Source organism: Phalaenopsis equestris, unplaced genomic scaffold (assembly GCF_001263595.1).
Source record: "Phalaenopsis equestris unplaced genomic scaffold, ASM126359v1 Scaffold227015, whole genome shotgun sequence".
Taxonomy (NCBI): Eukaryota; Viridiplantae; Streptophyta; class Magnoliopsida; order Asparagales; family Orchidaceae; genus Phalaenopsis; species Phalaenopsis equestris.
Genome location: NW_018245017.1, coordinates 118,539 through 135,936, shown reverse-complemented (window position 1 = coordinate 135,936; position 17,398 = coordinate 118,539). Strand labels below are relative to the sequence as shown.

At 34.8% G+C, this 17,398-nt stretch overlaps 1 protein-coding gene across 1 annotated transcript in view; it reads right to left on the bottom strand.

Moving 5' to 3' along the window:
- The window catches only part of LOC110037914, a 131,746-nt gene extending 115,281 nt beyond the window's left edge, over positions 1-16,465 (bottom strand). Inside the window, exons 1-10 of the mRNA XM_020742655.1 lie at positions 16,179-16,465; positions 15,986-16,101; positions 15,741-15,867; positions 15,487-15,585; positions 15,344-15,412; positions 15,121-15,255; positions 14,964-15,032; positions 14,337-14,392; positions 14,049-14,231; positions 13,244-13,385 (exon numbers count right to left, since the gene is read on the bottom strand). Of these exons, the coding sequence (XP_020598314.1) occupies positions 13,244-13,385; positions 14,049-14,231; positions 14,337-14,392; positions 14,964-15,032; positions 15,121-15,255; positions 15,344-15,412; positions 15,487-15,585; positions 15,741-15,867; positions 15,986-16,101; positions 16,179-16,343 (1,161 nt within the window). The 5' untranslated portion in view covers positions 16,344-16,465. The remainder of the gene's footprint in view (positions 1-13,243; positions 13,386-14,048; positions 14,232-14,336; positions 14,393-14,963; positions 15,033-15,120; positions 15,256-15,343; positions 15,413-15,486; positions 15,586-15,740; positions 15,868-15,985; positions 16,102-16,178) is intronic.
- Positions 16,466-17,398: the final 933 nt, after the last annotated feature.

Sequence of the window (17,398 nt, the reverse complement as noted above, 5' to 3'; positions counted from 1 at the left end):
GGAAGATCCATGGCTATGTCTGGCAATTGATCGCGGCAAGATTGCGGCTTAATCACAGAAAGGAGCCGACGGGCATCTGGGCAGCTCAATCATGAGAAGAAGCAGATGAGTCAACTGCTAGAAGAATCAGACGACCTGAATTCTGGCGGATCAAGCTGGGAGGAGATCCGAAGCAGTGCCTGGAAGAGATCTAAAGCACTCCTGGAGGAGATATGAAGCTGACGCCTAGAAGAAACAAACGGCATGAAGCAGTCTAGTCGACTGAAGAGAAGGGGCGGCAGCTATGTTAGAACCATGGCTCAGATACCATGTTAGAATAAAACCAAAGGTAATCTTATTGATGCAAAGTAGAGTATAAATAGCCATTACAATATCTACTTGCAGAGAAAAAAATAAAAATAGAATAAAAGGGAAAGTAAATACATGCAAATCAAAGCAATTAATACAGAATTCTGCATATTAATATTCTAATCATTTAATATTTATGTGCTTAGGATCATTCATCATATAGTCACTCATTACTATTCTTCGATAAGATACCAAAAACATAGTCACTAATCAATTTTATGAGTTAATGGCATCGTGATCGAGGTTTCATCTACCTCATTAAAACTTATGTTCTTTCCCGTGTGATCATTATCTTATACACCTAATTTGTGATGTAGTAGCTCATGATACTAATAAGATTCTCCATAGAAACTAAAGAAAAATAAATATTGTATTTCTTCAAAGCAAACAATACAACCACAAACATAGAAAATAAATGATAAATACCTAAAATTTGAGAGGTATGCAATCTCTCCCAATTCCTACAATTTTAGATGTAGAAATCTTTCACAAACCCTAACCCTAAAACTCACAACATCAATCTCATGAAAAACCCTAGCCCTAAACATATTAGCACTATTTATACCAAACAAGAATTAAAAATATGACTAAATTACCTTTAGGCTAAGTACCGCCGTAACAATACTCCCCTCCTACAAGACACATTATCCTCGAGATGGGAAAAAGTGAGAGTTCCTCCCCCTCCACCATTGTAGTCTTTGTTTCTTCATCATCTACCTCCACGTCACATAACGAGAGAACCTATCATATTCGATCCTTACAATAATATCCTGGAATAAACTTTTCATCACACCAAAAACATAACCCAATGGTTCTCTTATCCTAATCTTTGTCTTTGTAAGGAGCTTGAGTATCACTCTCAGTCGTGACCCATGATTCTTGTCATGTGAAGCCTCCCTCTAAACTTCTACTTTTTGAGCTATTGCTATCGTCATGATTGCAGCAGTTTGATATATCCCTCCACCTTTGTTCCTCCTATTAGCCTGTTCCATTTGCATTATGATCTTCAACCAACTGCGTCAATTCCATAATTTCTCCCAGAGCTACGCAGTATCAAAGGACGAAGTGTTGCACATATGTCAGACTTTAAGCCTTTCATGAAGTTCTCCAATACTGCTTCATAAATTCCCCTTAGCTGTCTCAACAAAAGCTCGAATATCTCCCTATATTCCATGATAGCCTTTTCTCAGTTAATGCAAAGAATCGCTCTTGTAGGTCTTCTTCTTGAATGGCTTAAAAATGTTCCAACGAACAATCCTTAAATTCCTCCCACAAGTAGATTGAGTGTCTAGCCTCCCTCCACTAAAACCATGTTGGGGTTTTCCGCTCCAAACATAACCTTGTCGTCATGAGCTTCTCCTCATTTAGCCGATTCACCGCAATTCTCCTCATTTAGCCGATTCACCGCAAAATATCATTTCACCCAGTATATCCACCCATGTGTGTCTTCCCTCTCGAAGATCGTCATCTTCAACTTCTTACCACTAACATCACCACCCCAACTTCTTCTCCCTCTGGTGATTCCTCCCATGTATCAAGGATGAAACTCCATCATTCAATCATAATCATAACTCATTATGGTTTATCTCCATTCTTCTTTGTTCTCCTCCCAACCTCTTGCATAACCCCTTCATTTTTCAGCCTAAGTCCCTCCATCGAATATCTCTAATCTACCCCCCATCGGAGTCCTAGGGGGAGTTCATGATGAGGGATCCTTTCCTGCTCATGCTTTCCCTTTTAATCCGCCCACAGAATCTCCAACCAACCCTTAGTTAAGTTTTGCAAATTAAGTCGTCGGCGGGGTCTTGGATTGTATCTCAATAAGCTTCCTTATCATCCCCTCCAAGCTCTCAAATCAATTGTCAATAGTGGAAAACATTTCATTTGTCTCAGATTTAATTTGACTCACTTCCTTCAATTTCTTCTACATATCTATATTTTGGCTACCGTTATTCCCAAGATGATTTTTATCACAAAAGGGCAATAAATTAGTGTGATTGACTTAAGATCGAAAATTGCAACTGTAATTATAGGTTCGGTCGCCACTTACAACTGGAAAAGATTAGCGCATTTGTGCAGCGAGCTCCACCTCAAAATGATCGTGGATGTACCGCTCAAATCTATCACTAGCTAGTTTGATCTTGTCGCCACGATCCGCCTTATCTTGATTGCATCTCAAGGCTCGATCCGAAAAATGTCGCAATCCCATCGCTGCTCGCGAAGGTGTGATCCTGTGGAGCCTTCGTGACTATATCCACTTGTCTCAGAGCGAAAAAATAGGAGTTCCTAGTACGTCAGGAGTATCGATGTCCACTTCCCAAGTGTCGGGCAGACCCCCCCCCCCCCCCGTCTTCACAACTGCGGAGATGAAAGTAGTGATCTTGTTTTCTCCTTCCCAACAAGCTTAACTCGCGATTGTATGGCAAACCATGATTTTGTCATTTGCATGCATAGATCGAACAGTTCGTACACTGTGATGTTTTTTGCGCTTTCTCCTCTGTGGAAATTCTAACTCTCGATCAGTCAGATCCTTAAATACTCCCATAATTGAATGCTCTGATACTAAGTCGACATGATTCTCCATAGAACTTAGAGCAAAACAAATATTTTATTTCTCTAAAGCGAGCAATACAACTATGAACATTTAAATAAAGGATAAACGCTCAAAGTTCAAGAGATAGGCTCTCTCCCAATTCCTACAATTTTAGAGATAAGAACTCTAAAAAACCCTAACTCTAAAACTTGCAGTAATAATCTCATGCATAACTTTAACCCTAAGCATATTAGCACTATTTATACCAAGCAAAAAATAATAATAAAAGACTAAATTGCCCTTAGGCTATTGCAACTATATCCTGGGGGAACTTTTCATCACACCAAAAACATAACCCCATTGGCTCGCTTCTCCTGAATCTCTGTCTCCGTAAGGCACTTGAGTGTCACTCTCGATCGCCCTATCCTTTGAAGCCCTCCAATGAACTTCCACTTCTAGAGCTTCTGATACCGTCGTGATTGTAGCAGTTCGATATGTCGCTCCACCTGTGTTGCTCCTATTAACCAATTCCATTACATTATAATCTTCAACCAACTGTGTCAATTCCATAGTTTCTCCCAAGCCTTGCGGTCTCAGGGGACGAAGCATTGCACATATGTTGGCCTTTAAGCCCTTCATGAAATTCCACTCTGATACTACGCTTCATAAATTTTCTTCAGCCGTCCTGAAAAAAGCTCGAATCCCTCCCCATACTCCATGGCAGTCCCTTAGTTAATGCAAAGAATTACTTGTGTAGGACTCCTTTCCAAGTGGCTTAGAAATTTTCCAACGAGCAATCCTTAAATCCTTCCCACAAGCAAATCGAGCATCTAGCCTCCCTCCACTAAGACTATGCTAGGGCTTTCCACTCCAAACATAACCCCGTCGTCATTAGCTTCTTCTCCCCATTTAGCTTATTCACCACAAAATATTGTCGCACCCGATACACCGATCTATGTGCATCTTCCCCCTTGAAGATCAGTATCTTCAACTTCCTACCCCTAACATCACCACCCCAGCTCTTCTCCCTTTGGTGTTTCCCCTCATGTATCTAGAGTGAAACTCTCTCATTAAATCATAGTCATACCCCATTTCGGTTTCTCTTCTTCATTCTTCGTGCTCCTCCCAACCTCTTACATAACCCCTCCATGTTTCGGTTTAACCCCATCCATAAAAAATCTCTCATCCACCTATAAGTAGAAAAATTACATTTTCTAAACCAATAATCTAAACCTATAAATAAGATGTCAATATAAAAATCTAAGAAATCAAATCTTTTGTACTCAAACCTTATAATTAGCTCAATTTAGTAAAATCACAAAACTTTTCACTTTGAATTTTCTCTCTTTAGTTGTTCTCTTATAGTTTGGTATCTTTTATAAAAAATCTTTGGTGTTAGTCATGGACAAATTTGAATCAGACATCCTTAAAGATGTAGTGAGCATGGAAGCTTCCTAGAACAAAAACCAAGCAATGAATCAACCAAACACAAGAGAAGAGACAACCCAAAAAAAACAACAAAACTTCATTACTTCAAAGCAACAAATTCAAATTTCATAAAAAGGATACTAGAATCATACAAATAGTTTTGGAGCATATTCCAATAATCACTGTGCATATAAAAATTCCAAACAATTGATCCTAAAATTCTATCATTCGGCAATAAACTCAGATCTACATGTATTAACTTGAACTCTAGCATTTGATGAAACCTTTTCTCAGAAAAATAGAAACAATGCAATCTCAACTCAATGGGTAACGAGATAGCACCTGTAGCTGACAACTGCATTCTCCACAGAAATTGCCAAGACAACTTCCAACTAAACTTAAGATTCCACATAGCTCCTATAAGAGAAGTCAGATCTATCTAACCGCATAGAATACTTTCCCGGAAATATCGTAACGTTTATAGAATTTTAAGTAAATAATTATTGCACTCTACCGCTCTCAAGAACCCAATGAATTTCTACTTGAGATTTCATTACATGTTTCCTGCATGAGATAACTAATACTCCAGATAGAATTTTGGAGCATATTCCAATAATCACTGTGCATATAAAAATTCCAAACAATTGATCCTAAAATTCTATCATTCGGCAATAAACTCAGATCTACATGTATTAACTTGAACTCTAGCATTTGATGAAACCTTTTCTCAGAAAAATAGAAACAATGCAATCTCAACTCAATGGGTAACGAGATAGCACCTGTAGCTGACAACTGCATTCTCCACAGAAATTGCCAAGACAACTTCCAACTAAACTTAAGATTCCACATAGCTCCTATAAGAGAAGTCAGATCTATCTAACCGCATAGAATACTTTCCCGGAAATATCGTAACGTTTATAGAATTTTAAGTAAATAATTATTGCACTCTACCGCTCTCAAGAACCCAATGAATTTCTACTTGAGATTTCATTACATGTTTCCTGCATGAGATAACTAATACTCCAGATAGAATTTTGGAGCATATTCCAATAATCACTGTGCATATAAAAATTCCAAACAATTGATCCTAAAATTCTATCATTCGGCAATAAACTCAGATCTACATGTATTAACTTGAACTCTAGCATTTGATGAAACCTTTTCTCAGAAAAATAGAAACAATGCAATCTCAACTCAATGGGTAACGAGATAGCACCTGTAGCTGACAACTGCATTCTCCACAGAAATTGCCAAGACAACTTCCAACTAAACTTAAGATTCCACATAGCTCGTATAAGAGAAGTCAGATCTATCTAACCGCATAGAATACTTTCCCGGAAATATCATAACGTTTATAGAATTTTAAGTAAATATTTATTGCACTCTACCGCTCTCAAGAACCCAATGAATTTCTACTTGAGATTTCATTACATGTTTCCTGCATGAGATAACTAATACTCCCGATAGCTGAACTAACCAAATTCATAGGGAGAGACTACTGAGATATGTGCTCTGATTGAAACAACTAAAAGTATATTTGCAAAAATGTTGGAACTAACCAACAATCATATAAATGCAAACGAATATAACAATATAGAGCATTCCAACACTAGACATTCAAAAGTCTTTAGAGATATAGAACAACATTATCAATATTTGTAGAATAAAAATAAAAACCTGTCCAAACCACCAATGGCCACACCAGCATCATCAAAAACTAGTTGAAGATATAAATTCATCGAATTGTAAACCCTCATTCAGAAAAAAGTCACCAATAATCAAAAGATACCCCACGCACAAGAGTATCAAGCTCAAAATTGGTAAATGCAGTCAAGGGCATGGAATAATTTCGCCGCTCACCAATATCAAAAACACACAATCTCACACAAAAAATCCATCAAAAACTACATTGTCCATAGTCACAACAAGGAAGACAAGTGGCATCTTTGCAATCAAGTTGAGGAACTCATCAAACAGGGAGAATTAAAAGAGTTTGTACTCACCAATCTTAGGCGGCAATTCAAAAATGAAGAGCATAAAAGAAATGAAGAAACCTCCTCACAAATCCTCCAAATAGTAGAGAATAGTCCATAAATAAGACGTTTTAATAAATCAAATGACTTACAAACTCTACAATTCCATTACATTTTTTCCATAGAAATAAGTACTAGGATATTTGTTTGACTTCTTTGCAAAAAAACAAATAAATAAATAAAATAAAATGAGCCTTGAAACATTCAGAGCAATTATTTTTAAAAATTTTACAGGATGAAAATATAATGGGATTCCTTCAAATTTAGCCCTCTGCCAATATCCACAAGATGAGGAGCCAATTCAAGCTTCCTAATTAAGGTCTAGTTTAACCAGAAATATGGCCACAAATATATCCGTACGAATAATAATGTGAATTTCATGGTTCATAGGATTTCACTCTAAGTTTTTTGTTTTCTCTGTTAGTGCTCTTGAATTTTTTTTTTATTATTTTGTAAACAATTTTTTTTTATAATTACCTTTGTTATTCTCAGATCATTATCTAGTTAATATATTGGCTTAAAAAAAACTGTGTCCATTAATGGCCTTGAAAGATAGGCAATAGCATTATCCACTTACAAAATTTGGTAAATATAGAAAAACAATACAAAGTAAACAAATCCAAGTAGTGTACACGAATTAAAGAAAATGCAATCCAAACATGAGTGATAGATGTTCTTGAACGATTCAAAATGGGGCAACTATTTTAGCAATTGCATCAAAAGACCATTAATGAAGTAAGACCATCTAGAGGATGTAGTATGCTTTCAAGGAAAGCCTAATAATAACATATTATGAGCCAATGAACCCATCAGTACGGTCATAGTGATAAAAATAGTCATCAAAAACTATAACAGTTCAGTTCATTCTTTCACTTCCACCCAAAATGTCATTCCACGATATTATGTCATTTATTCTATAGTGAGGATTGATCATACTTTTCTTATCATTGGCGTTCCAAGCCAATACCATAAGGGGGTGAACTCCATCTATCATCATGCACATACAAGCAATTCTTATATACAATAATTTCATTGCATACATCATAGAGCACATTATTTTATTATGAGAAACTTTATATTTATCTACTCATGAATAAATATCCTTCTAATAGAATCTCAGTCATGTAATAATCTAATGCCTTCATTAAAAAAATTATTTTGCAACTATTTCATGTAGAAATGTTAACATGCATACATCATATTGAACAATATGAAGAAAAAATAGTAATATAAGTCTCAATGGTATAAAGAATATATGAGAAAATTTGAAAACGGGAATACATTCAAAAACAAGAAATTTTACTATAATTTAAAAACATAATTACACATTTCAAATTGCAAACACTTCTCTTTAAATCTTATCAGTCTCCTCAAATATTCAATCCTATAGAACAAACCAAACTTTAATCATAAAACATATGTATCATTCAAGTTCTTTTGTGGCTATAAACTACAATATCCAAAAGATGAGCGTTAGTTGAATTCTTAAATTTATTAGTAGAATATATAATGTACTATCTTAATTTTCTTATAAAGTTTCTCCCATATATTTAATATCATTTGTCTTTTTTTAATTATGACATATATGAAATAAATAATTTTACATTTTAACTTAATTAATTCTTTTTGAATAATGTACAATTTCTTTTATTAAAATTTTCTGCAATAAGGAGTTTTTTATCTAACTACAATTAATTCCTTTGACTTCAAATTATTAAGGTTTAATTTTAAATCAATGATATTTAAATCGTTATTCGTTAACAACATATGAATTTATAAAAAAATTATAATTATTTGTCTTAACAATGTATTTTCCTAAAAAGATCTACATCCTCTTGTTGAAAATAAAAAATAAATATATAACAATAAATTAAAATTTTGCATTATAACTTTCCTAAATGTATCAGCGTGCTTAAAGTTTAAGAAAGACTAATCAAAATACTAGTTAATTTCTTTTTTAATTAAAAAAATACAAAAACTTATCGCGAGCACGCTCGGCTCGATATTTGTTCCTCGCCTCTTGTCTGTGTGTTGATTTGGCTCAGTCGACGCTCGTGTGTTCGCTAGGGTATAAAAAGATCTTAGTTCAAGCCAATGCCACGACCCAGCTTGTGGATTGGAATTAATCAAGATGGGAATGGTCGGACGATGGAAGTTAAGTTTTCTATTATTCTACTTCTAGCACTAACAGTTATTATCCACAAATCAAACGAAAGAGCCACTAAAGAATTCAATTAAAAAAACCAAATAAAAAATTACCTTTCAGTTTATCGCTCATGTCTTCTGTAAGCATTCTCCTCTAGTATTCATCTTAATCAAAAGCTTAGAACTAAAAAATATATTTAAAACAATAATAATAAGTTATCTAAAAATAACCCAGAAGCAATCACATTTTTAAACTATAATAACCCAAGGAAAAGAGATAATATCATGCTAATCTTTCTTATTATATTCTATAAAATCATAAAATAATCTACTATACTCATGATATTTACTCAATGAAAATATTCTAAACTTCTAACATGTCATAACTTTAGGTTTACTTTTATTTCATATTTTTAACATTCACATCTATCTCAAGAACACCATCAAAACATAATCTAATGCACTCTTGCCCGATATTATCCCGACGGCACAGTAGTTAACGATCAAAATATCACAATTAGTTGAGGTGAAAAAATTTTTATTCGCCACTAGTCGATATTCTCTGGTTAGCACTACGACTAACGATCTAAACATCACAATTGTTTAGGTTGATAAGCTACATACTCGTCCCTGGCCAACATTCTCTAGTCAGCACAATGGTTAGTGATTTAAACATCACAATTGTCGGGTGAAAGGAAAACATCACGCGCAGGTACACTAACACCCCTGTCTGTACCATAAGGGGTTGAACTCCTCTTAGCATGCACACACGTACATTCATATGTATTCACTTCATTCTTTCATATCATGCATTATTTTTTTATGGAATACTTTATCTCTATCTACTGATAAATAAATGCAATCTTAATAAATCTTTAAGTTATATCTTTATTATAACATAAAGATCATGCAATAATTTGATATATGCACCTCTATTATAATTTAAATGGCATTTAATAATTAATTAACTTTATAGGAAATTCATCATGTATTTATTTAATATGCATATTTTCTTATCTACCTATATGAAGAATCTTCTATAATAGAAATCTCACTGAAACAGATCATAAATAAAATCAAACATAAATCTAGAAATAATGAAACTTATTGAAATTTAGAAATATAATTACTCGCCTTATTAGTAAATCTCTTTTGCAGCTTAATCCTCCAGTCCGCTGAATCGTCGGTCTTTTCAATGTCAATTTTGAATAGCCTTCTTCCACACTTCCTAATTAAATAAATTTTTAATAACATTATTTTAACTAATATATTATTATGTCTAATAACAATATAAGCTTTAACATTTACCTTATAGGCTTTCAAATCGATCTCATCCCTTAATATATTAACCTATTAAATATATATACATATTAATTTAATGTATATAAAATTTCAATAAACAATTCTAACACAAATATTAACTTTAAAACGCAAATTAGGGTTTCACTAAGCTTGGACTCTTTACTGAACTTCCACGATTATTACTCTTCCTTCGTACAGAAAGCTTGTGTCACCTTACGCCTACAAACTCAGAACTTAAATATCTTCAATTATAATATTAAATGCACTTAAATCTAACATTTAAATAGTAAACATTATTAAATAACTTAACTAAATAAGTATTGAACTCACCTTATGTGATTCGGTCAACAGCCTTAATGCACGTAGAGGCTCTCCTTTGATCTCAGCGCGACCCAAGAGAGCAAAGTGTGATCTTCTTCCTCTATCGCTGCATACAAGTTCGATTCCTACCGCACGCAAGCACAAAGCACAAAGCCACTCGACCTCCCTTCTCTTCTTTTTCACTCTTCTTCTTCGATCAGATGAGCTTGAGGCGAGCGGTTTTGCTTCGATGCTGACTCAAATTTCTCACAGGCACTACAACTCTACTTCCCTTCTTCCTGTCTTCTTCTCACCTCATCTAAGGCGTCGTTCATCTTCACGCAAGCACCGATTGACTAGAGTTTCGCATACGAACCCCATCTACTCTTCCTTCATGAACTAAGGCATCCGCAACTCTTCTTCTTCTTCAGCTAGAGCACACGCTTCTTCCTCTCGCATCACAGCAGAATGTAAATTCTTTTTGCTCCTCCTCCTCCTCCTCCTCCTCCTCCTCCTCCTCCTCCTCCTATGGTCAGCTAGGGCACACAGGTTCTTTCCTGAAAATCAATGATCTTCCTCGCCTTCTTCTCCACACTCCGTCTCTTGCTCTCTCATCTTTATTGGTTTAAAAAAGTATACGACCCTTTAAGTCATAATTGAAAGGATTTTTATCTTATGCCTATTCAATTTATATTAGTGTTATTATTAAATTTTATTATTAAAATTTCAGTTATTCTAGCCAGCTCTCACTTGTGATCAAACGGTCTGCTACATAGTTCATGCTCATGATTTAAAATCCACCTCGACTTGTGCTCTCGTCATATCAATGTTGACAGTCAATCCCAGCCTGCAACTATTCCCATGCGAGCAAAGCTTAACTTACATTATTTAGCAGAGCTCCTCTCGAATCAGTCTCACTTGTTGAGAGTCGCCTGAGGTATCGTACAGAAGAGCACTTTGATTAGCTCCTCAAGGTTTTGGTTTTAATTCAGCTACTCTCCTTCAACTTCACCTCTTTTAGCTCGAGTGGTATGCCCCCTCCCCCCCCCTCCTCTCTCATCCCCTCATTGCGACTTCCAGCCATTTCTGCTCGTTCTAATTGCTCTTCTCACAATTTTTAAAAAAACAATAATGTTAATTATTATGAGTTATCGTACAAAAGAACCCTTCGATTAGCTCCTCGAGCATTTGGTTTCAATTCAGTTGCTCTCCTTCAACTTCACCTCTTTTAGCTCATGTGGTCTGCCCCCCGCTCTCTCATCCCCTCATCACGACTTGCAACCATTTATTCTCGTTCTAATTGCTCTTCTCACAGTTTTTTAGAAAAAAAAATTGATGTTATTTATTATGGGTATTACATTAGTCGTGCCCCTTGTCCAGCTAACAGCATGTGCAAGCTCTCTACGACTTCATAGGAACAAAGAACACATTTATAAAGAATCTTTTGTGTATGTACGGTAATTTTATTTCATGCAAAAACAGCAAAAGCACAAAATTACCAAATGAATCTTTAGCATGTAGTTTCATATCTAACCAACATAGAGTATGAATATGATGTTTTCATTAGAGATTTTATGTAATACAAACTATAGTTAAATAACATAAAATGTGGTGCAATATGGTTTGATCACAAAATTTAATAATAAGTAAAGCAAGAAAGAGCTAAAAAGTATCATTAAGTCCGTGTGGCGTCTAGTATAGAATTTTATACACGGCATCAGAGTGAAAATAATTCAAATGTTGGTAACAACGATCATAACAATTAGCTCAACTTTTTAACTTGATTGGAGTGGAAACACAGGCCCTGGTGTTCTACCATCCAAAGAAATTTTATCAAAGTCAATTATTCAACTAGGATCAGTTTTCCAAAGAGACTTCGGTTACCACAGTTACCAATGTCTTCTATCATGGTTGAGCAAATGTCAGAGTGAATCCATCCAAATTCATGTGATTGAGTGGACTCTTAGATATGACATCTAAATTAATAAAAACCTTCTATACGAAGTGAAGTGACAGCAAATATCATGGATTCTCACTTGAGATGAATATTAATGAGATACACTTAGGAGTGGAGATTAGTGTTACATTGAAAGTGAAAGCGTTGTGTCCTGAGATGCTTAGTCTCTTTTATCTTTTGACTTCCACTTTTTTGGCTTATTTGTCTCCATTCAATAACTTATTGAGTTTAGCTCAAGCCCCCAATAGTCCAACTTCCTAAAACCTAATTCATCATACCATTAATGGACCATGAAATTAATATTCAAGTTTTGTAGAACCACTTCATGCAAATGGCATCAAAACTGCAAGTGCACAAGCAATAGACAGAAACTTATAGGTTTCCATATTTCCTGAGCCTTAAAATTTGAAGGCAATAAATAGTAGTAAAACAAGTTGGTCTGCTCTCATGAATCAAAAATGAAAAGTAGCAGAATGCTAGCCTTGAAATAAATCAGCCATAACATTCTGTTTGTTTTTTCTTCTACGAGATTACAACTACCTCAACTCCTATAACAATTCCCATTTCAATTTTTACAAGCACTCTTGATGATTGAGTAATCTTCATCCTTTTAACAAAAGTAACAATGAATCAATGATTAACAAAGATCTTCAAAGACTATTAATCGACAAGTGTTCGAGCAAAATTCATATAAAATATATGTAATAAAATAGCAACAATTCATCTTCCTAAAACAAGAAATACGGCCTACAGAATGCTTGATAGCTAATGCAATCCCAGTAGATAAGATAGGTAAAGTGCATTAAAATATAAGCTCAATCTCAGCAACTAAAATAGAATAAGTGATAAATGGAAAAACTAATAATCAATCAATTTAAAGGCCCATGGTCAAAACTCTCCGAAAATGCAGCTTTAAGTTACCAAGCTTTATTTACCAAACTGAAGGGTTGTCTGGTAACAGCATTAGTAAATCCTATACATCAAGACTTACTAAATCCGGACAGCACTTTGATTTTAAATCCAGGATTTAAGACAAAACTAAGAGGAATTGAGAAGAAACTGGATTTACTAAATCCAGGATTTAAAATTTGCCCTCTTTTTTCGGCTTGGCAGATTTAAGTTAAATCCCACATACATCTATTACCAGACAGCTACAAAGAGTTTAAAAATACTAGCAATCAGATCAGATGGCCATACCTTTCTGCTTGTACCCTTCAATACCAGGAATGTCTCATTGAGTGTGTCGATGCTTTCTAATGCCATAAGCAGTTGACCATCAGCAATCACTGTACAAGAACGTTTGAAACTGACTACAACATTGTATCCTAATGCAAGCAAAAGCAGGAATATCAAGAGGTAAGAATGCGGCTAATTAATGCTTAGTTCGATCAAAACCCTAATCATAAAAAATTCTTTAAATGAACACCATAGAAGAGAAAATCAGAAAAAGGAGTCCACGTTTTCAGAGGTATTGTTCTAAATATTGAATTGCATATTAGTTTGGGAAGGATTCAATTAAATAGGCAAAGCTGAAAAGATAAAATCATCTGTCAACAGTTCGTTCACATCGGTGAATGCATAAGAAAGCTTCCAAGCAACACCTCTCACCAATTCAAGGTCTGACAAAATTTCCAACATAAAACTCTACATTTTTTAACATGGCGCTGTTTTAAGCATAAATGATACATTTTTACAAGCCTATTTATTCAAAGATAAAATGAAATTATCCTGGCTGAAGTGCTTTGACAGGGAAGTTTAGCCACTACACCGTTGTCCTAACACGAGAGCTTGATCAATTTAAAGCAAAAAACAAACACATATGTTGTTTTCATTTTCATATAGGTACTCATGTAAGAGTACAAAAAAAGCTTAAGCAATATGAGTTACAGTATACTACTATCACAAAATATTGACAATAAATTAATTTTATGTAATACATAGAGTATGAGCAACGTTTAGGAAACATTTTAGAAATTGAAAATTAGATTAATTGAAAAAATAATGAGTTATGAACATTGGGTGTACCTCAAACTCAGCTTTTGGTCGAATAATAAAGTTCTTGTCAACAATCCTCTGGTCACCCAGAGAAAGATAATATCTTATACCAGATTGTCGAACCTTTATCCAATCATTTATCCGTGCTTCCTCACTTGCACAAGGTGGACGAAGATACATCTCAATAAAGCTGAAATGGTATAGGATCAGGATTAATATTGAGTAAGCAACAATCCAAATTAAAGCATAGGTAGAATTCCAAGCATGGATCAATGGAGTTCCTTCAGGAACTTACTTCTCAGTTTCCACTTTATGTTGATCAGAAAAGTACGTTATGTGTTCTTTAAGGGACTGTCCAAAAGGATCAATAATTGAAAACAATCAGCGGTGAAAAACAAAAATTGCATCAATATTTATAGATATGCTATTTACATTTGCAAGCCAGGATTAAGAGAATACGTGAGTAAAGCTGCAAAGAGATTATTGTAGAATTAAATTCAAACACGTGCATCACAGACTAAGTTTGAAAAATCCAATGCTGAGATTGGCAAAATTTTAATTTTTAGAGAAAAAGTAGCAATAAGCTTAACAGGTGATTTTTTCAGTTTTTAATTAATAGAAAGTTCAAGCTTAACAATATGTAACAGATGAATGAAAATTCCTTGATTAAGTGCCTTCTCATTTTCTTTCCTCTCTTTTTTCTCATGGAGGATATCCATGATCGATGTTCTTCAGGGTCTCCAAATCATATAAACTAGAAGACTTCTACCACAATTTTGGTTCCCTACTATGCATGGTCACTGTCCTAGTAGATTTTAATAATCCTTCTTCCAAACTTGCATATAAATTAAAACAACATGAATTTACAATTATTATCAAATGAATTATTTTATCAATTGCAGTTCCAGGATGATATGCAAACCTCACTTCTGCACTTCAGCTTATAATAAGCATCTCTGAAGGATGAAACAAAGCTATTATTGATTCTGATCTGCACAATTATCAATCAAGGTTTACTAAGTAATAAGAAGAAAAATGAGAAGTCTTACTGTCCAATAAGTGCAAATAATTAGTTAGACCTGGGCATGATGGAGGTCAGGCTCAATGTGCTTCCTGAAAAGAGGAAAAATACTGTCAATGAGGTAGTCCAGTGAGCACGAGTCTCCTATATCATGACGAACTTTGGATAGGAGGCTAAAATGAACACCTCCAACCTAAGGTTCAAGACATACAAAGTTAAAAATTAAAAATATCAAGTGGTTTTCACCCAAAAAGAGAGTTATTCAAACCCAGCAGTCTCACCACAGCAACCCTGATGTCTAGCAGTGACCTAAGAGTTGAATGCAGAGCATAAGCTCCATCAACAATCACCTGTAAAGGATTTCATAAACTTGCGCTAGTACAGTAAACAATGAAATACATAGAGATTATAGATGATAGCCTACCACCCCTGATGGAGATATCTTTACTGGTCTCATACCCAGACGTTTCTTCCCTTGGAAGTCTAACAAAGGAACAAGTGTATCCTTCCCCTTCACCAAATCCTAGTCATAAGAATCAAAATCATCAGACAGCCCCATCATTGAAAGCAATACGGAAACATTCACAGCGTAGGGCAGATAAAATCAAACTCTATTCCTCGCTATATTGGAACTGAAACTCGAACCTGCAAAAAGTAACAATTAAAAAAAAAACGAACCTCTAGATTATGTACCAGGGCATCAAAATCCAATGAATCCAGGTCATTCCCATCATCAGCTCCATCGCGATAGTTCTCCATGGAAATGACAACACATCCGAGGAGCGACGCAACCTTCTCAGCTAAGCTGCCAGAGAAACCAAAGATAAGAAAGTGAGAAAAATGAGTCGAAGGGTACTAATATTAGTCCGTTTGATTTGATCAAGGAAATATTATAAGTTGGAAATGGACGTCAGAGGTGTCACCTAGTCTTACCGGAGCCGCTTGGGCCACCGATGCCAACGGTGACAGCACGACCATCTTTCTTCTCGCGAAGCTCCTGGATGGCCTTCACCAGGAGATAGTAGCCATGATCGAAGGACTGGAGAATAGAATCGGTCACCTAATAACTAAATCCAGGGCATCAAGACTGAGGAAGAATAAAGAATTTAACTTTACCACGTGGAGCGGGAGGGACTGGAGGATGGAGGACGTTGAAGAGGCGGTAGCGACGGTAGCGGAGGCAGCGGAGGAGGATTTTGCCGGTGGAGGAGAGGTGGGAGAAGAGAAGTAAAGGTCTCGTCCTCCTTCTTCCAGAACCCTTTGTAGGAGCTCGTCCTCCATGGGAGAGAGCGATGCAGCTCGGCGATGCAGCTGATGCAGTTTTAACTTTCAAGTTCGTACCAGACGGACCAAAATGCAAACTGGAATTCTTCTTTGATACACATTCATCGCTTTCCGGCTTGCTTTGCGTGTTCCTGTTAATAGCCTGCCCAATTTTTTTTCATTTATTCGTTAAATCTTTATTTAATGATAATGGTAGATCAAACTATTTTAATTAATGAATATGAGTAATATTTCTTTGATATATTCATGTGAATGTTCAAATAAAAATCATTTGTTCTTGTCTCTTTAAACCATCGTTTCAATTTTCATTTAGGTTCAGAGCTCCATTGATCCCTTCTAAACAATATGTTACCTTGATTACTTATCAATTTTCCTTTTAAGATTAGTGTTGATGTATTTTTTTAATTTATATTAAATTGTATTCATCTTTTGTATTATCTTCATTCTTAAGCTATGATAGGATTGTACATTTAGTTAAAAGATAAATTAATGTCAAACACTATTTTGAATATTCAAATATCATTCAAAACAATTCAAACATCGAATTTTAACCTAGGGTTAGATCACTATATTTGAAAGTATGTTTAATTTGACTTGAATTAAAGGATTTGTAGAAAGTTTTAACTAGTAGCAAAAATTTCATATTTTATTTAAATCATCATATTTGAATCTCATTAGAACAAACTTTAAAACTTAATCTGCATTAGAATATAACCAAACTGAAGAAGGGTTAGAATAAGATTTGATATTACACGTTTGAGCATTATTTAATTGCTTCAAAATAAAAATTCAAACTAATAAGAATTAAATTCAAACCATTTTCACACATTAATGACCCTATGTTTGAATCTAGTTGAGCCCGAGATTAAATTTATTTATAGCAATTCTTTTAGAGCAAATATTCAAAATTAGGTTTCAATGAGACTTGAGTTTTAGGGCCTAAAAAAATTATTACTCATTGTATTGTATGAATTTAATTCATTTTATTTATTTTGCTAGGTTTGTACAAGTCCAAACTTATTATTTTAATGAAGAAACATCATATTACAAGA